This window comes from Gobio gobio (assembly GCF_949357685.1).
Source record: "Gobio gobio genome assembly, chromosome: 6".
Classification (NCBI taxonomy): domain Eukaryota; kingdom Metazoa; phylum Chordata; class Actinopteri; order Cypriniformes; family Gobionidae; genus Gobio; species Gobio gobio.
The window spans coordinates 42,555,765-42,576,488 of record NC_137102.1 but is presented as its reverse complement, the minus strand read 5'-3'; the positions used below and the strand labels follow the sequence as shown (position 1 = coordinate 42,576,488).

General features: G+C 38.6%; 2 protein-coding genes across 2 annotated transcripts; both read right to left on the bottom strand.

Annotated features, from left to right (window-relative positions):
- Positions 1-247: 247 nt before the first annotated feature.
- On the bottom strand, positions 248-17,929 carry psmb5 (proteasome 20S subunit beta 5). Its single transcript, XM_079819061.1, has 3 exons — positions 17,671-17,929; positions 11,528-11,834; positions 248-1,051 (listed from the first exon to the last, which is right to left on the bottom strand). Exons 1-3 carry the CDS (start codon positions 17,884-17,886, stop codon positions 765-767), a joined length of 810 nt encoding a protein of 269 aa, XP_079675187.1. The 5' UTR covers positions 17,887-17,929; the 3' UTR covers positions 248-764.
- A 951-nt stretch (positions 17,930-18,880) lies between these two features.
- On the bottom strand, positions 18,881-20,056 carry psmb11a (proteasome 20S subunit beta 11a; the record flags this gene model as incomplete). Its single annotated transcript, XM_079820462.1, has 1 exon — positions 18,881-20,056. One exon carries the CDS (start codon positions 20,054-20,056, stop codon positions 18,881-18,883), a length of 1,176 nt encoding a protein of 391 aa, XP_079676588.1.
- Between the last annotated feature and the right edge of the window lie 668 nt (positions 20,057-20,724).

Below are 20,724 nucleotides of genomic sequence, written 5' to 3'. Positions count from 1 at the left end.
ACTAAAATGATCTTGGGACAAGTTGCCTAAAAAAGTACCTGGACAAGAAAAGTATAGTTTTGGAGAAATTTGTTGCCACTTTGCAGATGCAGCTGGTTTGATATTTTGTTATCTAATGCAATGACATTCATACATTAGGTGTGACTCAAGGTTCAAAATAAATTTAAGACACTGTGCAACTTGTGAATACCCGTCAAAACGCTTACCAACCAATACATCAGGATCAAGAAGAAAAAAAAACACAAATAGCAAAAATGCAAGGTTTTATTGAGAGTAGGTTTAGTAACTGTGGTCACTGCATATACATGTGAGATGTGAAGAACAGAAGCACACTCCCACTCAGCAAAGCTGGCAAACTGGAGTTTTGGCTTGTCATAGTGTCCATTGGGATACAGCGCCCCCTTATTTTATAATCACAAACAGCAAGAAGAACTGCAATGGATGGGGTTGTAATACTACTGAAACTGTGGCTGAAAACTCGACGAATAACATACATGAGAAAACTAACGGAAATTGATCTAACTTCAAGAGAAAGGGAGATGAGAGGAAGAGAGAGACAGCTTTGGGTTTCTCATGCACAGACGAGCCAGCTCTTACAAAACAGTTGGCATTAACTTTCCTCGAAGCAGATTTCATTAAGTTAACCGAAGTGCCTTTCAGGTTACATCACTAATCTGCCATTCATTCTTCATGTGACTGGTCTCACCCTTCCTTTTGAAACTCAATTGACCTCTTCCCTCATCTCCATCCATCCCTCCCTCCCTCTATGCTTTCTCGCTCTGGTATTTAAGGTGCAGCTGAAGCACGTCTTCCTGAGAGATCCTTTCCCAACCCTCGCTGTGGACGTGGTAGAGATTGACTTGGCCTCCGCTGTAGGCGTCACGGTAAGTAGCTTGGTAGATAGCGCGGCGGCCCAGGTCACAGGCTTCCTCTACGGTCAGGTCGTAGCGAAGGCCACTGTCGACGACACCGTAGGCGTACATGGATCCCGAACCAACTGCGAACAGGTCTCCGCACACGCGGTTGCCCTCGGAGTCCACGTAGTAGAGCCCTGCGTTCAGAGGAAAGCAGAAGGAAGAGAGAGACCATCAGAACTGCTCTATATCCTGCTGTGCTAAAAAGGCAGGCGCCTCCACGAAAGATGAAAGCGTAAAAAGCAGCAAAACCCTTAAGAGAGAATTCAGTAGATCAATGTAATGTTATGAAGTATGAACAAATAATGTTCTGAACTATACAAGGTCAAATCCATCTCGATGTGTACATGTGAGACAAGGAATCATGGGAAACAGTTGGTTTACTATTTTTTTTTTCTGACAGCCGGATGCTCAGTAGCTGAAGCTCTGTCTCTTGGTTACCTAGGGGCTTCAGCCTAAAAGCAGGATGGGAAAAAAATGAAATATTACAGCTTACATCTTGCTAATACTAAGTAAGCTAAGGACAAGCTACTGACCAGGCACAAGCAAACACTGCGTCTAACCCAGGGCGGCGCCTGAGGTGCTATTGATCGCTCCAAAAACACCAGAATTAATTATTGATCTATACCTGAAGACCTGACCTCAACCCAAACATGATGGACGACGCAGATCACAGTTGGTGAACTGGTGGGTCACTGTCTGGCCCAGAAGCAGACCACTTCAAGGCAAGTTTCAAGTGTCAGAAAGGCTGCGCTATGACAAAACGAACTCCTACAGTTATGGTGACTACGTCCCATCTGTGCTCCAGCAGAACCAGGCTGCAGATGGACCGTTAACCAGATAGTTCACCCCAAAACGAATAACATCATCGTTTACTCACATTTTGGAACATAAAATATATTTTGAAGAATGTTTCAACTGATTTTGTCCACACAATAAAATTCAGCAAAACAACATTTGACTCATCAACAAAAAACGAAAGCCATACAGGTTTGAAACATGAAGGGGAGTAAATTATTTTTTGGTGAAAAGGCTGCACTATATATAGAAATTATTGAAATATTCAAAAAATAATAATGAAATCGCAACTGAATGATTTAAATTAGTGGCGTCAATGTTAACACATGCTATTACGTTTTTCCTGTTTAGCACATTAAAAGTCTTTAACGCAATTAACGCCGTTTTTCTGTCATCTTTTGGCTAGAGTTATGTTATATTATATGATCATACTCCTAGGCCCAATTCAATTTCTACCCTTTGCCCTACCCCTTTGTTTTGCATGTTCACGTGAAGGGGTAGGGGTGTCTCAATTGTCTTTTGGCTGGAGTGGTAGGGGTAAGGGGAAGGGCTAGAAAGCCCTTCAAACGAAGAGCTTTCGGGACCATACTTTAAATGAAGGGGTAAGAGGAATTTCCCTGCATACACCAACTGTTGTGTTGTGATGTTGCCACTCAGGATCGATCACTTGTATGTTGCCTGGCTGCCAGTTTCTCCGTAGCTTGCAAAAACACGCTATTTGAGTGATGATCAGTTAAAATAAATATCTTGTCATCCTTCGTAATGCAGTCGCTATTTACATTACGTAAACTCATTTGTAAAATCTTGTGTTACCAAGGCAACAAATGACACAGTAGAAAACAAAACCATATCAGTACTGGCCGACTGGGCACTGAATGGAATGGGTTAATAAACCGAGAACATTTTGGCCGATGGAAAAGCTTGTATGTTCTGTATCATTCTGTATCGTCTTAGGAAACTCAAAGGCTCATATGTTTTCGAACTGAAAACGAGCGCCGTTTTCTTAAGTCCAAATAAAGCACAAAATATATATTTTTTTAAATATAAAATAGATTTGGGATTGGGCCTTATACATGCAAATGCTTTTAAACCATTCAAGCGCAACAAGACAAAAGAGAATGTGTTGTCTGTGAAAGTCCTGACACACGATGCACAGACAGAAGCATGCCAGAATAGAGTTCTCTTTGTGCTTGAATGAACAATAAAAAGATTATATTAAAGTTTTCATTCTTTAAAAGACCTAACTTAATTTCAACAATTATGGGGTGGTCCGTCATTATGGATTCAAGTGCATGAAGACAAGACCTTGAGTCAGAGGCAATTAAAAAGTTCAGTTTTTGACCCTTCTCAATATTTTCCATAGCCAGGAGTAATGCTCAAACCTCAGCTGTGAAGATACAGCCTTACTGTGCGTTCACACCGCCGGCGGCGAGAGTGTCAAAGTGGCCACCGGAAGTCATTCATTTTCAATGGGAGCCGGCTGCAAGCTCCGGCGAGAACGTTAAAGTGGCCGGAAGTCATTCATTTTCAATGGGAGCCGGCTGAAAGCTCCGGCGAGAACGTTGAAGTGGCCACCGGAAGTCATTCATTTTCAATGGGAGACGGCTGCACGCTCCGGCGAGAGCGGTGCGTCTCGGAAGATTTGTGAGTTGAAATCAGGTCAGCTTTATGATAACGAGCTATGACGTGTTTCGGCTAGTAAACATCTATAATCTACATGTTGAAATTAGACTAGCACTTAACCACAACCACACAAGGCTTTTAATTTTATTCACACACACCACACAAATGACTTTTAACTTCTTTTTATCCATCTTTTTTTTAAACTTTCATATTTAAATGATTTCATGAAGTCAATTTATACTCTCCTTGTGGTCAGTCAGCACAAATGCCGATCAACAGGCTTGTTTGATTTGCAGCCCCTTTAAATAAAGTTTTTAAAAAGACCAAGCAACCGATCTACGTCAGGGCGTCAGCGTGTCCGCAAATCTTTCTACAGCGTCGTTGGCAGGGCGGCCAGAGCTAATTTTGACACTCTCACCGGCGGTGGTGTGAACGCACAGTTAGTCCGGAATTCAAATCTCATACTGTTGATCTTCTATCACCGATTCTGCTGCTATGCTGGTTCTTAAATAAATGTAAAAGAGTTGTGATAAAATTAGACTTGTGTCAGATCTGCGTCATGTGCAGCAGCAGTAGGCCTTAAAGTGACAGCAGCCACTAATGCTGTCTGTCATTAAAGTTAAAGTTAATCAAAGAACAAAAGGTAACAGAAAATTACTCACTGCTCTTGATTAAAGAACTTTTGTAGCTTTAATAAGAATTCATCTATATTTAGTTTATAATTTATGACTGTTTGACAACTTTCTGTATATTTCCTACCTGTTAGACGGGTATGAAGGAAACCGGTAAATATGACATTTATTATGGGTTTATGTGAGGATTGTTTTAAGTTCACTTAAATTTTTATTTTAAGTGACTTTTTTCACTTAAAAGTTATATTTTTTTGAGGCCTAATAAATGTTTTTGTGAAAAATGATATCTTTCAACTACACTAACGCTGAATGGCTATAATTATTGTTTAAAGGTGCACTGTGTAATATTTATAAGGATCTATTGACAGAAATGCAATATAATATACATAACTATGTTTTCAGTGGTGTATAAAGAGAACATAATGAACCGTTATGGTTTTTAATTACCTTCGAATGAGCCATTTCTATCTACATACACCACGCGTCCCCTTACAGTGAAGTCACCATTTTGCGCCGCCATGTTTCTACAGTAGCCGTAAACGGACAAACTTCTCTACAGAGCACTAGCCACTCTCTGCTGTCTCAGACAACGACATCTTTGTTCTGTGTCGGCCACCGTAGCTTCTCTGTGTGCTTCATAAGGGAGGGGTGAGCGGTGGAAGGTTGAAATTCACAACCTCACCCCTAGATGCCGCTAAAATTTACATAGTGCACCTTTTAAAAAAAAAAATTTTATTCATGTTGACATCAGTAGCTGTATTCATGTCACTGATACTGGCCTTCATTCATAAAAAGATGCCATTAATCAAGTATTTAAAATATACTGTCCATGTTGTTTCTACATTAATTTGGAGAGCAATTGTGAAATTACTACATTATTAAATATATCAAAAACGTGTTTTAATGGCGATTAAAATCACAGAAGAAAAAAATCTGGAATTTATCTAGTTAATTTTTTTTAATTGATTGATAGCACTAGTTTTAATTTTTCAAAAAGTTAAGCAACGTCAAAGTTGTAGTTCAATGCAGATAGCATAAACACAACTGTTACTTTGTGTGAGTGTGCTCTCCAATGACATATGTGACACTACAACAAGCTGTTGTGACTCTCTCATACCAAACTAGTCAGAGAGAATGAGTCAGCCCAAGGCACCAAAAGAGCATGAAACATGTGGTCTCTATAATATCAAATTGAGTTTACACACTTAAGCCGCGTTTCCACCGCAGGAACTAGGAACTTTGGGGTGGTACTCTGTGTGTTTCGACCGCAGGAACCAGGGTCTAAATGAAGTTCCGGGTAAATATTTCCCCCTCCAAACGGCCCTGCTCGCGAGGTAGTACTTTTTCAAAGTTCAGGAACTTTCGGGCGTGGGACTTGGGCGCTGAACATGCTGATTGGTTGAACTCACGCAGCATTTTATCCGGCATTTTTAAAAGTCTTTTGTGAGGTTTGTTCTGCGTTCAGTAAATATCAGTCTTGCTCTTTCTGTCCGATGGCACGCGTTGTCTCAATAGCTGACAATAACATACGTTGTCTTATTTTAAATTTAGCTTTACGAGCTTTCAGAATACGCTTTAGTATGCTCGTCTCTTTTCCGCCATTTTGTTAATTACCTCTTTAGTAAACCAATATATAACTAGCTTAAGCAGCGCTGCTTGCATCTCCTCCATACTTGTTTTTGTTGCAGACAGTATTGCAAAAAAATTATTACTGTCCGTCGGTGACTGGGAGGAACAGTCGCGGGCAGTCCCAAGTAGACATGTGCCGGTAAACGGTAATGCGATATACCGCAATAATGAACATGCACAATATTGTTATCGTGGGCACTTCAAAATATCGGGAATAATTATTTATTACGAATTATTCCGATTTTTAGAATGAATTTTAAGAATACTTTACCCATCAACTGTTTAAAATGAACAACACATCAAAGAGGAATGCGCACTGATGTAAATAGGCTGTGCATGAGCCGAGCACATGGCGGAACGCCTGAAGGAGACGCGCTGAAGTGCACATTCACATTCACCTGACAGCAGAGGGCGGTGACGGAACAGCAGAAATGCAGCCGTTTCCCCGGTAACCCTCGTAAACAAAACTATATGGTGCTCGTCATCACATAACCTAATACTTAATACTTAAAGACTTAAGGCAATTCATTTTCAAACTTGAAATTTTTTTATTTTAATATGGACTAAATTACATGCCCTAGATATTGTTTGAATATGTTCTGACTGTTGTTCAATCACACACATTACAATAAGGCTCCATTATTTAACATTAGTTCATTCATTAACAAACTGACAATGATAAATACTTCTAAAGCATGTATTAATCTTAGTTAAATGTACATTTCAGCATTTAATAACACATTATTAAAATCAAAAGTTGTAACTATTATTTAATGGACCTGAACAAATACTAACAGTTGCTTTTTTTAACTAACATTATCAAAGAAGAATAACTTCTTTATAAATGTAGCTATTCGCTCTTTGTTGATGTTAATGCATTAACTGGTGAGACATTATTGTAAAGTGTTACCTATTGTTCTTTATAATTATTTTGCACTTTAATCTGTTTTAAATATTTGTTTACTTTATACATTTTTGTGTATTGCTTTATTGTATTTAAATGTTTGGTTATTTTGTTATAAGAAAGTTATTAAACCTGTTATAGTATGACAACACTTTTTTTGCAACTTATTTCAACATCGTGATAATACCGTATACCGTGATAAAAGCTTCAGCAATTAAATCGCAACATGAAAATTTGATACCGGCACATGCCTAGTCCCACGTCTTTGGACTAATTTGCCTAATCTTCACGGTACTTTATACCGCAGTGGAAACGCAGACAGTAGCAGGTCTGGGGGAAAAAAAGTTCCTGGTACAAATTGTTCCGGGTAATTTCGGTGGAAACGGGGCTTTAAAGCATCACTGCATGAACACATTACATTTTTTTAACAAGTAATCACATATCCAGCCCTTTTAGGTGAACCTGTTAATGAGAGTGCGGGTTAGTCTGATTGCAACGTGAAGAACAAGTATTGAAAACTATTATAAAATATTCCTTTTGCACTCTGAAAAGTTTGGATAAAGTTCTAAAAACCCCAAAATCAGCTCACAGAGACATTTTAAGGACAATCTTAGGAAGTGAGGCTCAGACGCCTTCAACAAGCAAATTACACCCTCTGTATGCATCGTTAGCTCGACCTGATAATCGTTACAGCTCCCTGAATATATGCAAGGTAATTTACCATTTTGTAGAGCCAAGTGTGACAACTAAAAACAGGTTAAAAATGCAATAGGACGTCTCTTTCAGCCGCAAGGCACCGGTTCTCATTAGGAGCGGAGTGCGAGGGTTCTTCAGCAGAATGGGACTTTTTTTTTGTTTTAAATGTACAACACCTGGGACCGTTTTATCACACAACGGCCGTTGCATGCTACCTGCGTCACTGAGGAAGGGTGTGGAAGTAAAGGTGAACAAAAGAGGCGCTTGAATTTGCGAGCCCTCGTAAAGCAGAGGCGCCGAAGCGGGAGCGATCTCAGGATGTTACGACAGCCAGACACCTTGCACTCCATCACAAAGGTGACAGGCAGTTAGATGTGCAAGACTGAAAGAGCGGCTGTCTGCGTGCATGAATGGCAACTTCAAGACAAAAGGAAGGAGTATACACAGGTGATTGGCTGACTGCTCCGCTGATTGTCACACAGCCATGGTTGGTTAAGAGTGCCACTGATGAGTGCAGCTGCTCAGAAAGCAAAGCAACTCTGTGTACAGACGTCGAAGCATGCATGCACATCGCCAGTCCGTGTCTACAGAACATGAAAAGATGCCAGTTGAAAGAGCTTCATACGTCTTTGAGATAGCAGTCCTGCTGATATTTACAGCTCCTGGCAGGACAGAAGTTTTCTATGCTTTCACAGTAGGTGCACAACAAGCCATCGGAGAACAAATCATAAGTAGATCCAAAATGAATGTGTAATGCAGAAAGATACCGAAAGAAAATACAGACCATTATGAAACACTTCTTGAATTGCTTGACCTAAGGTCAGATTGGCCTTGTAAACACCGGCACCACTTTATGCATATCATGCATGAAGAGTGTCTTTTAAAAATCACACATAGCCAAATAATGTTAAAAATCGTTTTAGCTCAAACACAGTAGGTGACTGAATCACACAATATTTAGACCCCACTGTGATCGAATCGCAAATTAATTTTAATAGCAGCTGTAAACATAGCCCATAACTCAACCAGCAAAGAGAGAACGCATCTGTAGTACGGCTCTAATAACATAAGGGCTAAAGCTCTGGGGCGTCACCAATGGTCTCAACAGAAGTTGCACTGCATACCATGTTTGTCATAAAAACCATGTCATAGTTTTTTATTTAATGTATTTCTCACAGCAGACCCTTAAATGACAGGAATAAGATTGCCAGACATTGTTAAGGCAGTAAATGTGCTCTGTTTAATCAAGATTGATTTAATTTGCACAACATTTACCTCTCTATTGAATCACAACGCAGCTAGTGCTGCTATCGAACTTCTAACAGCAATCACTACTTGCTAAATTGATCGGAAGATTTACCACGTAGTTTTGTTTGCCTGCCAGGCACAGGTTGTTTTGTTTTTTTTCGGGGCCACGCTAGCCTGTGTCACTGCATAAACCCCAATTGATCGAGCTGACAGGTTTTTGCATGCGACCTGATTGCCCTGGCTGAGAGCCGCGTCCATCATGGTGTTGCTCCCTCCTGGCCCACAGTCACCGGCATATTGATTTCCCATTACTGTGTCACTGTGCTGGGCCTCTTTAAACACATTGGCCGTGATGTAGAGCAGTTACAACACACCAGTGTCTGCATTTGAGGGATGCATCACTATCACAGAGCGCTATGTCGCCATCTGGTGGTACTTGTTAAAACAGCTCCCTGGTTTGCGCACTCGTGCTTTTGAACCGCATTTTGTAGCAGTAATTTATCTTAGTCTTTCTCAGTCAGTTGTGCTTCATTTAGGCTTGCACTCCTCATGTTAGGAAAAAACAAAATGAACTGAAAATGGGCAGAGCTCACCATTAAGACCATTAGATTAAAAGCCTCTTATAGATCTAAATGCAATGTCCAATTAAGAAAAATGGACATCAATAATTTTCTAGAAAAGCAAAGGTCTTGAGAGTCCATTAATGTGCAAGTTTGCGATTCATCTAAAAAAGAAGTCTTGGTGCTGCATATTAAAACCAGATTCCGGCTGCCGCCTGGCAGAAAATTATGGCGAAAGAGCTATTTTTACAAAGCCGTTTCAGCAGAAAGGCAGGGTCAAATCAGCAGAGAAAATAATCACATAATTTGTCCCCATGCCAACTACAGCAATCATTCAAAACATAAATGGCGTAAAAAAAAAGCCCCTTTTGACAATCTTTTACATCACTAAGCTATTCGATGCAAATGGTTTACAGCTGGAATGTTTCTGCTCAACGCCTTTAATGGAAGCAGAAAGGAATCGGAATCACCTTTAATTAAAAGCAAATATTATTGTAAATACCAAAAATGTATAACAAACTATGTAATTACCACAATCCTCAGTCCCAGTGCTCACAGGACAATTTTATGAGAATTTTATTAACCAGGGTTGTATTAATAGCGGAGAAAGTTTTTATATTTATGACAATGTTAATGCCAATTCTTTACATTTGAGTTACCTAGTAAATAATTAATTATTAACAAAAGCAATACCTATATCAAAGCATAATTACTGGCAGTTCCAAAAAATAATTACATAGGCAATACTTTTATAAATGATATACACTATTACTAGGGATGGGCATTTTTGTCAATTTCTCATTTCGATCATCGATAGGTTTCAAAAACGAGTACTCGAGTACTCGGGGGCGGGGCATGTGCAGGGGGCGGGGCATGTCCATCATTGAGATAATGAAAACTGTTATGAAAAAGGTTATTGACCAATACAAACGTGACATGAAAACAGGTATATGAAAACATGAACATATAAAACAAAAAATAACTACTAGATTATGATGCATAAATGTCTTTGAAAAAGAAACATCTTTATAAAATGACTGTCTCAAATAACCAAGTCAGTAATATCGAGCATTGCCTTTGAGCTGAAACTGTGAAATAACACCACCCTGCAGAGCTTGCTAGCTGGTTAATAAACTCAACCAAACGCACCCTATATCAATATTAATATGAAGATTATTATGAACCTATTACGACATAAATCAACACAAAAGGACGTGAATGCGCACGTGAACTTCAGCGTGCTAGATTTTACAGGCTATGGTTTGAAACGGAACATTTTGAATGCGCTCTTCCCTTAACAACGCTGATACACGGACAACGAAAGCACACAGAAACAACATTTTATCAAAATCCTATTCTCATTATAATGCTATGACAGATTGACTCTGCACATCATGCACTTCATTTTATTTTAAGCGCGTTTTCAAACTCATAACGAAAAACAACTTTAAATAAACTAGGTCTACTGTTAAAAAATACGAGAACAGTATAGCACCGCTGCATTACTAATATCAATGATTCTGAGAAAGAAATAGCCTATCTAAAAAGAATTTGACTGTCTCTAAACCATCATGTCGAGCATGAAATATGCGTTTGAGCTGAAACTGAAGAGAATGAACAACAGCCGGTATAACGGCAGTGCTTTGCTAGCTTAATAAGCTCAACCAAACGCTTCTTATATTAGATTAACCATATAGACAACATAAAGTAATCTTACAACGTGCATCTGCAGAAAAGGACGCGAATGCGCACATGAACTTCACGCGCTAGTGTTCTCGCTAGTTTCTCTGTGGATCAGCTGATACACGGGGAACTAAGCACAGATCATTCACAGCATTCTAATTTCCATCGTGTTCTCATTATAATGCTATGACAGATTGGCGCTGCACATCTTGCACTAACCATTCAATGATCACAGTGATTCCAGACATCACTGCAGTGCACGCCTCAGTTTCACTTTATTTCGCCGCGGTCTGGAGGTGCTGTATAACGCTAACCAATCAGACCTCCGGTACCGCGCAAAACGATGCAATAACCAATAAAAAAAAGAGACAAATATTTTTTTTCAGGGCGATCATCGTTCTCATGATCGATGATCGCTGTCACGTTCGAGTACTCGATTAATCGACCGCTGTTGCCCATCCCTAACTATTACCAGTATGTATCGTGTATTTATTATAACCAGTGTGTGTAATATCCATTACCAGTGTGTGTGCGTATGAAAAATTTAATTTATACTTTTTATTATAATACAATATAACATTTTATAAAAGTGTGGCAAAAATGCAACACAAAATTACAACTGTCTAACCAAGGCAATGCTTTTATCAATTATATACACTATTACCAGTATGTATAGTGTATTTATTATGACCAGTGTGTGCGTATAAAATTATAAGTATTTATACTTATTATAATAAATATTTTAGAACTTTATATAACTGTGGCCAAATGCAACATAAAATTAAAACTTTGTCTAACCAAGTCGTAATCCAATTTACACATCCGTATGATATTATTTACCTGGCCCTCTTTTGTCCCAGCCGCAGACCATCGTGCCCATGCTGAGGCCCATGCCTTTGTACTGATACACCATGTTAGCCAGTAGCTTGGAGGCAGCTGCCACTGAAATGCGCTCTTTGTTGCGCAGCTCGTAGATGCGGCACTGCCTGGCCAGCAGGCGCTCCCAGAAGCTGCAGTCCGCGGCTCCTCCTGCCATAGTGCCGAGCAGGTATGGGTTGATTTCAATCACCTTCTTCACTGTCTGTGAAGCGATATAGGAGCCGGCAGTCGCTCTGGAATCCACGGCCACAATGACGCCATGCTCAAACTGAGACAGATGAGAGAATTATATTGATGAAGCTTGCACATTTATTCACAATTTACATTTTACTTTAATGTTGATTTTACAGAAAACAACAAAATGCTGATGTATAATATTTAAATGTTGCTATTATGCTATTATGCTATTTTAAAGGGATAGTTCACCAAAAAAATTTAATTATCCCATAATTTATTCATACTCAAGCCATCCTAGGTGTATATGACATACTTCTTTCAGATGAATACAATAAGATTTATATAAAAAAATGTCCTGGCTAATCCAAGCTTTATAATGGCAGTGAATTGCCTAAAAAAAGTGTATCTATCCATTATAAAAGTACTCCACACGGCTCTGGGGGCTAATAAAGGCCTTCTGAAGCAAATCGATGGGTTTTTGTAAGAAAAATATCAATATTTCACATGTTATGTTGTAAAATAACAGACCACCTTCCGTATTCAATACACGAAAAAGCTTAACTGCTTAACTAGCGTGAGCATTTTGAACTACAAGAGGTGTTACACTTTATATGCAAGTTGAACACGGAAGGTGGTCCGTCGGAAGCTAGATATTTTACTTTATAACGTGTTAAATATTGATATTTTTCTTACAAAAAAAATCCATTGATTTGCTTCAGAAGGCCTTTATCCGCTTGTTAAAGGGATAGTTCACCCAAAAAAGAAAATTCTGTCATCATTTACTCACCCTCAAGTTGTTCCAAACCTGTATGAGTTTCTTTGTTCTGCTGAACACAAAAGAAGATATTTTGAAGAATGTTTGTAACCCAAGCAGATAGAGCAACCATTAACTACCATAGTATTTTTTTCCCTACTATGGTAGTCAATGGTTGCTCTATCTGCTTGGTTACAAACATTCTTCAAAATATCTTCTTTTGTGTTCAGCAGAACAAAGAAACTCATAGAGGTTTGTAACAACTTGAGGGTGAGTAAATGATGACAATTTTCATTTTTGGGTGAACTATCCCTTTAAGTTGTGACATAAGGAACGCCGTTTCTGGGTCCAAGCCCCAACTCGTTTCATTTGAGAATGCCATCGACGGCCATTTACAAGCGCTATTTATTCATATTAAACATCAAACATTTTAAAAAGTTAAACATTTTAAATAAGTGCAGTCTACACAACAGTCTCTATGCTCACAGTGTCACAGATATTCATATTTTAGCGATTTATAAAAGATGACCACTGTCTGGACATCTGGAATTTTATAATAGATAAAATTTTTTGTAGTATTACAGCACATTGTGGGTGTATATTAGCACCGTTTGTTTTTTTTCTTGTGGTATGAGGATAGAGCGTTTGGACCCGGAAGCGCTAACATGTGACGTCAGACTTAACAACCGGATTAGCCCCCAGAGCCATATACATATCATATACAACTAGGATGGCTTGAGGGTGAGTAAATTATTGGATCATTTTAAACTAACCCTTCAAAATCCCCAGATTTTGGTTATATTTGGTGATTAAGGGTGTACTCACACTAGGCATGGTTGCCTTGTACCGTGCCCGAGCGCGATTGTCCCCCCTCCCCACTCCCCCGCTGGCCTGCACTCACATTGCACTTAACATACCGGACCGGAGCACGCTTACGTCATTCATGATGCAAATTTTTGTTTTGAAGAAAACGGGAAGAAAAGTGTTTTCGCTAATAGACTGCCTAAAACATTTATCATTTATGCCATGCAGCGATTTTCACTTGATTGCACTGCACATATCAGAATATTATTACGGAGGCAGCTGACTTTGACAGAGGAATTTGCAGCTTTACTCGCAAACTACAATTCATGTTCATCAATGAGGTGAGAACCAGGACCGTTATAAACGTGAATATACTTGATTTAATTGGAAAGTGTATCCAAGTAGTAATAGTTTGGTGTTTGCTGTCGTAATGTTGATAGTAGCGCGCAGCTGTTCCGTGCTCCAGCACGGTTAGCACTCACACTGCATGCGAACCGCGCCCGAGTCCAACTGAACCGTGCTCTGGCCCACCTCTTCCAAGCGGGCCAGGGCCGGCTAATTGAGCCGCGCCCGGGCACGGTTCGGATCACTCACACTAGTCAAACGAACCGCTTACAGCACGTGTTCGAAACGAAACACCCATTATCATATATGAATTTCAGCTCAGGAGGTTTCCTCAGCACTTGTATACACAGTGATACAAACAGTAATTATGCCGTCATTTTTTCCGTATCAATTCCAGCGCGAGTCCTCATCCTTTTGAAATGCGTGCAAAGTAGATTCGTATTAGGGATGGGCGATATGGACTTAAAAATTTATCCCGATATTTTCTAGTATTTATTGCGATAACGATATCAATGACGATAAATGTAGTATCATTCCCCATGTTTTATATATATATATATATATATATATATATATATATATATATATATATATATATATATATATATATATATATATATATATATATATATATATATATATATATATATATATATATATATATATATATATATATATATATATATATATATTTAATTAATAATTTTTTAATAATTTTTTTATGTAAAATTCCACACCAGCCTTTTCAGAAATGGAAAAGTTGCAGATATAATTGTCTTCTGTTAAAGTGCAGGAAATGTTTAAATAGTGCAACTGTGCTAAAAAACGTCACACAATACAAACAATAATAATTTTGAAATCAATGACAAGTTTTACATGTAAACCGATTCAGTATTTATTCATACACTCATGGTGCAAACTGGTAAAATAGCAGAAACAGCAAAAGTAATTATCCCAAAAATGTCTTCAGATTACAAAAAAGTTGAAAATAATGATTTAATGATAGAACTTCAGTAATTTGAGTTGATAATATAATAATACCACGAATTATTCTACTAATAAAAATAAACTGCACTAAGGAATAATGAGCTTCTGGGTTCATGAATATTAATCACGTTGTCAGCGTTCATTCCAACTGATTGGCTGAAATCAAAACAGGCACAGTAATAGGTGCGCGCCAGCCAATGAGATTCCCGTTTGTGCATTCCTTTCTTCCTGTTCACGAAAGGCTGAATAATTCCAAATAAACGCCATTACTTACAGGAAAATGCAACAACGGATATTGTTTACATGTAGCACGTCAATTCTGTTTGATATAAGACTCTCGCTCTCTCTTTGAGTGTGTGTGAAACACTGAGCGCTCTCAGTCGCGCGCCTCACACTAGTGTTTAATGTGCGTCATATACACTGCGCATTCATTGAGATTAACTGAAATAGTGTGCTTTACCGATCGCTTGAGAAAGAGCAAATCTCTTAAGCGCTCAGTCCAAGTGCTCAGCGAGTGAAAATACATCTGTATGGTTCAGATTGCCCTCAGGTAGCCCCTCGTTTAGCTATGAACTCTTCCGCAGCTTCCACCATAGTTGTTTTTGTTCTGCACGTGAGATGCGGATTCAGTGCCGCAGCTCCTATCAAGCACTGCGCGTAGAGCACCGAGTGCTGCGTGGGGCACCACAAGAAATTCTCTATCCAACCCCCGTTCAGCTATACAGAGTGACGAACGCAGCCACCGCGGCCATCATAAAGTAATAACGTTTAGGGCATCAAGAGACGGCCAGCGGTGGCACGGTGCGGATGGGTCGCGCCATCAACTAGGCTTTATCGTTATTATCGCGGGAAGGCAAATTTTTATCGTGGGGAGAATTTTTACCGGTATATCGCAAACGATAAGATATCGCCCATCCCTAATTCGTATCACAGAAAACAGTCTTCTTAACGATGTCGACAAAATGTACCAAATTCTTCCAGACCTCAGCAACAATTAGTGTTTGAGGGCAGATCAAAGTAGACGTTTGCGGGCGCTTTGCAGGCCTTTTACATTCAAACTGCATGAAAGGCAATATTTGAAAAAGCATAACAGGGGCTCTTTAATCTGAATAATAAATAAATCAAGGAGTCAAGGTTTGACTTGTTTAGCATAACACAATAACGACACCATATGGCTCCATCAAGCATCTTTCTCCATTAAAAGCCTTTTGAAAGTTGCATTGTCAAGGTTCTCTTATTTTTTTTCAAAAACATAATCACTAATATTTCGTTATATTTTATCCTGTCTGCAGATTTTCATGTCACTAGTAGCATGAATAGTTTCATCAGCCTATCAGTACGGTCATCATTTAATAGAATATTGTTGACTTCAAACAGAATGACACTTTATGATATCAATAAGCTATCATTTGTTTGTTCTAACAAATAGACTAACACAGGCTTTTGAATAATTTATTATGTCAATGCAATTTATTGCCACCCACTCAAATAAATATGTATTATGCCACTGAAGACATTAAATGACATGTAGTGCCAAAATACAGGGGTATTGGCCGGGAGTTAAAAGGGAAATTAGAAAAGTTTTAGGCAGAGCTATACCAATGCACCCAATGTTTTTTTTCCCTGCTTGATGGATTCCCCTTGATGAATATAGAAAGAGAGAGAGAAAATGACTGCGGATTTACAGTTGAAAGCAGACATTTTTCAACAGAAGTGGGTGTTAACTGAGGCATTTTTGCTTTAAAGGAAATAGCTTTAATATTTGTAAATGTATGAACAATGTAGATAATGTAATAGGATGTTGTGTATTTACTGAAGTGGAAGAGTACCCTATATTTAATTTAGTTTTTCGGTTTTCTTTTATTTCTTATACTTTTTCCTTTAATGCTCTAGTCAGACGCTAATGTCGATTTGTTAAAGGGATAGTTCACCCAAAAATTACAATTCTGTCATCATTTATTCACCCTCAAGTTGTTCCAAACCTGTATGAATTTCTTTCTTCTGCTCAACACAAAAGATATTTGGAAGAATGTCAGTAACCAGACTTCCATAGTCAATAGAGTCCATCAACTGTTTAGTTCCCCATATTCAACAAAATATCTTATTTTGTGTTCAACAATAGAAAGAAATTCTTACAAGTTTGGAACAACTTGAGGGTGAGCAAATGATGACAAAATTTAAATTTTTTGGTGAACCATCCCTTTAAGGGCTGTCAGGGATTTACGTATTTATTGAATACTTTTTATTATTACTATTCTAAGCAAATGTTATGTAACAATGTTCCATTTATTTAAAACTAAAATAAATAAAATGTTCAATAAAAAGAGTTTTTAAAAAACTACATGTAGTGAAACCTTAATAAGAGTGTTAAAAAGTGTTGCAATGGAGCTGTGAATTTACAAAACATTTGTCAGTAACCTTTAGGTCCACTAATAAATGCAATCTCATGTCTGGATCACATAGGTATGAACAAGCTACAACTGGACGCTATAGTCCACAATGATAAAGCACATTAGTTGCTGTGTCATTATGGGTATTTCTGGTCATCTTCACTTTAGCATACAGACTCCAGCTTTGCTCCAGTATGTACTCATACTATAATCCGCCTTCATTTAAACTTCCATACAGACTTTTAGAGACTTCGCAGCACTGTAAACACGTTTTAACGTGTCACACAAGTTTGCGGTTCTTGTTAATGAAACGAATAGTGGCGCTGCCCTTTAAGACAAAAAACAATAGATTTATCAGTGCATGTTACTTTTCATACGATAGAAATGCGCTAAAAGTTCTACGCAAGTCTAATAAAACAGTTAAATGAGTAAACACTGGTATACTTGGTGAACTGTCTAGTAGTCAATAACTTAATCCTTTCGCCTTCTATTCATTTCAAACGCTGCATAAACATCAGAACAGTTTTTTTTAATAGACACGCTTCTGAATGTGTCAATTATTAGGTTATTGTATGGAGATATTAATGGAGGGGTAAATAGTTTTCAAACTGTCCAGATGCTATTAGCTGCTGGCTAAATGAACTCACTTTGAATGCTAAGGTGGTCGTGCCATGCAGAAACTCGATTTTTCTCTCCTGTTCATCCTCTTCACCCAGCGGTTTCACGGCAAAGTTCAGACTGTCACTCAGTGCGTCTCCAAAGCCGAGATCCGTCTGGTTGGGGCCACAACCGTGCGATAAAGGACGGTCAAAGCGATCTGAGAAATTCGCAGACTCACTCCGCAATACACTAGACAGCGCCATGTTTCAGATAATAACCAGAAGCGGCGTTCTACTTCTTGTCTATTACATGTTGAGGATGCAATTGATTATGGCGCCATCTAAGGGCCAGGATGATCGTTGTAGCAAAATTACTACAAATTACAAAATTATTTTTTACTAAATATGCCTAACATTAAAAAGTGACTGACACTCTGTAATGTATCATAGTGACCGTTTTGGCTTTAAAAAGTACATATTTAATATCACAGCTTGATAAAGTATACGTATAGCTATACTGTCATTGTTGCTAACACTGTTTCTGAATTCAGAACCGCATAGGCTATTTTTTTCCATATAAAGAATAGTATGCGGTTCCAAATTCATCATGTGTGAACAAATGTAATCATTTGACTAAATTCGTTCATACGTTGATTCACCACAAAATAGGCCTAAAATATGAATGTTATAACGATAGCTTCCTAAAACACAAGGAGAACAAAATGCTTAATTATTGTCAATGCTTGGGTCTCTAAAAAAAAAAATTGGACTATGAAATTGTTGATTATTTTGATCTTTTTACCCAAATGGTTGGACATTTTAAAACTGATTGTTTCATTGATACTTTTCTCAAATTATTACTTAATGACACATAAACTACAACACAACATTTTATTGCACAAGTACATTGTCAATTGGAAATGGACTAAATTTGTTAACACATATTAATGACATTTGTTGAATAATATTGATTTAAAGTATAAAATTAATCATTCTTGGTCCTTTGCAACAACAGCAAAGGGAAATCCAATGTTTTTATGATTACAATTCTTTGTCTGAAAAAAATGCATTGATAACTATCTTATTAATTTGGTTTAAATAAAGAGTTTATGAGAATGTATTTGAATTTCCTGTGCATTTTGTATTAATTTGATCTGTGCTGTCAAGTGAACCGCCTGACATTGTTCTACTCACGACTGCTATTTCTGTCCATCACATTCACATTCCATCCATGTCTTTTTTTTTTTTTTTTGTGTCCCTATCCACAGTGTACTGAATACATATCACCTTCAACCAGCTCGTCTGACTCTGTTTTCTGTCTCTCTTTCTCCCTCTCCTTGATCTTCTCCTTCTCTCTCTCCCTCTCTCTGTGGTACTCCTCCTTCAGATCTTCTCTGTTTCTGCGTCTGCAGCCATGGGCAGTGATGTGGAAAAGGTCTACATTATTCCCAGAGTAAGCATCCCAGTGAGTGGCTCTGAAAACAGCCTCCCGGGCCAGTCCCACCGCCTCTTCCACAGTCATTCCCCATCTCCAACCATCATCAAGAACAGCGTATGCATAGGGTGACCCTGAGCCCACTGATATTATCTCTCCTTTCAGTCGCAGGCCATCACTGCAAACATAGCACACTCTGGGACCAGACCGTCCTCCAAAAGTAGACAGAACATTTTTTGTATTTTGATCTGACACAGTTGGATTTAGTGCATGAGTGTCCTTCAAAATCTCCTCCTCCTCATTTATTGAAGCCATTTTCTCACTAGCTAGAGCAGATTCATATGAAATTTGAGAGACAGTGGTATCACGTTCCATTGCTTCTTTCACATCTGCCATTTCCATGCTAGACCGTAGGGTTTCCTGCTGTATCTGAGTTTCTTCTCCATCCCATCCACATAGAGTTGCTGCCACACACACATTAGTGCCTTTGAATGGATGAAGCATCATGGAGAGCAGCTTTGCAGCTCCATTGACGCTTAGTCTCCTGCGATGGCGAAGTTGGTATAGCCTCATCTCACGGGTGAGGATCCGTTCCCATAGCATACAATCGGCACCACTGCCCGAGGTGTTGACCACCAGGTGAGAGTGGATGGGCATAATCTTCTGACTTATCGGGCAGCAAATTAGACCCTTACAGCTGGCGCGAGTGTCCGCAGCGGCTATCACGCCATCCTGAAATATAAAACCCAAAGTGGTGGTACCATGTGATAGCTGAAAGGGTTGCTGATGAGGTGACAGAGAGGAGAAAGTTGAAGAAAGAAGAGTTGGCGCCTTTCTTTTTCTGCTGTTCTGCTGAGGGGGGGAAAGAAAATGAAAAGGACTGTCTCTGTCAAACTCAAATGGTGTCCTCCACATGTATCCCATCTCATTTGGCAGATAAGTGCATGGGCTGCTGTCATCAAGGGTCTCGAGGAAATCACAAACATCCTGAAGAGCCATCGTTCCTTTTAGTAGTAATAGCTGAATTGGTGCAATGTTGAGCCTCGGAAGCTGCAAAAAAGACCCTCGAGACCAGTTATTTATATAGGAGGTGGAGAGTATTCACATGTAGACAAGAATGCACTTGTGATGTGTCAGCAAAAATCTTTGCTACCCATTTTATCTGATATGCTTCTGTGGTCATCATTGAGGCACAACAAGCGACTCTTCAAACATAATAATAAAAGTGCTGAGATGAGAGTGTAATGAGCTCAGTCTGTTATTCACGCACACACAAGGACTCAAATGCAAATCTCACAAAATATTCTCAAAAAGGTTTAGGAGCAGTAGAAATAAACCATGTGGATTACAATAATGAATTCAGATGAAATGCCTAATTGCTCATATAGTTGACTTGTGTATTATTGCAAGAAACAATTTAATGCTTTGATAGGTTTTGGGACAATGCATTTGTTTATGTATGCAAGTGCTATTGGGATTTCCCTAAAATCTTTTCTGAACTAAATCTTTTTCACAAATTATGAATATTTGATTACAACTTTTATAAGTATTTTGGTTTAGAAATTGTTTAAGATTGTAGCTGATTACTAGGGCTGTGCGATATTGAAGAAAAATGCAATATGCGATATCCTGGTTAAATAATGCGATATTCGATATGCGATACGATA

Bases quoted from the DNA above. Each gene is read 5' to 3' on its own strand.
- psmb5 (XM_079819061.1), bottom strand. From the start codon at position 17,886: ATGGCGCTGTCTAGTGTATTGCGGAGTGAGTCTGCGAATTTCTCAGAT. The intron at 11,835-17,670 runs GTGAGTTCATTT...CATCTGTCTCAG, and splicing joins CGACCACCTTAGCATTCAAA to TTTGAGCATGGCGTCATTGT. The intron at 1,052-11,527 runs GTAAATAATATC...CTCTGAACGCAG, and splicing joins CTGGGACAAAAGAGGGCCAG to GGCTCTACTACGTGGACTCC.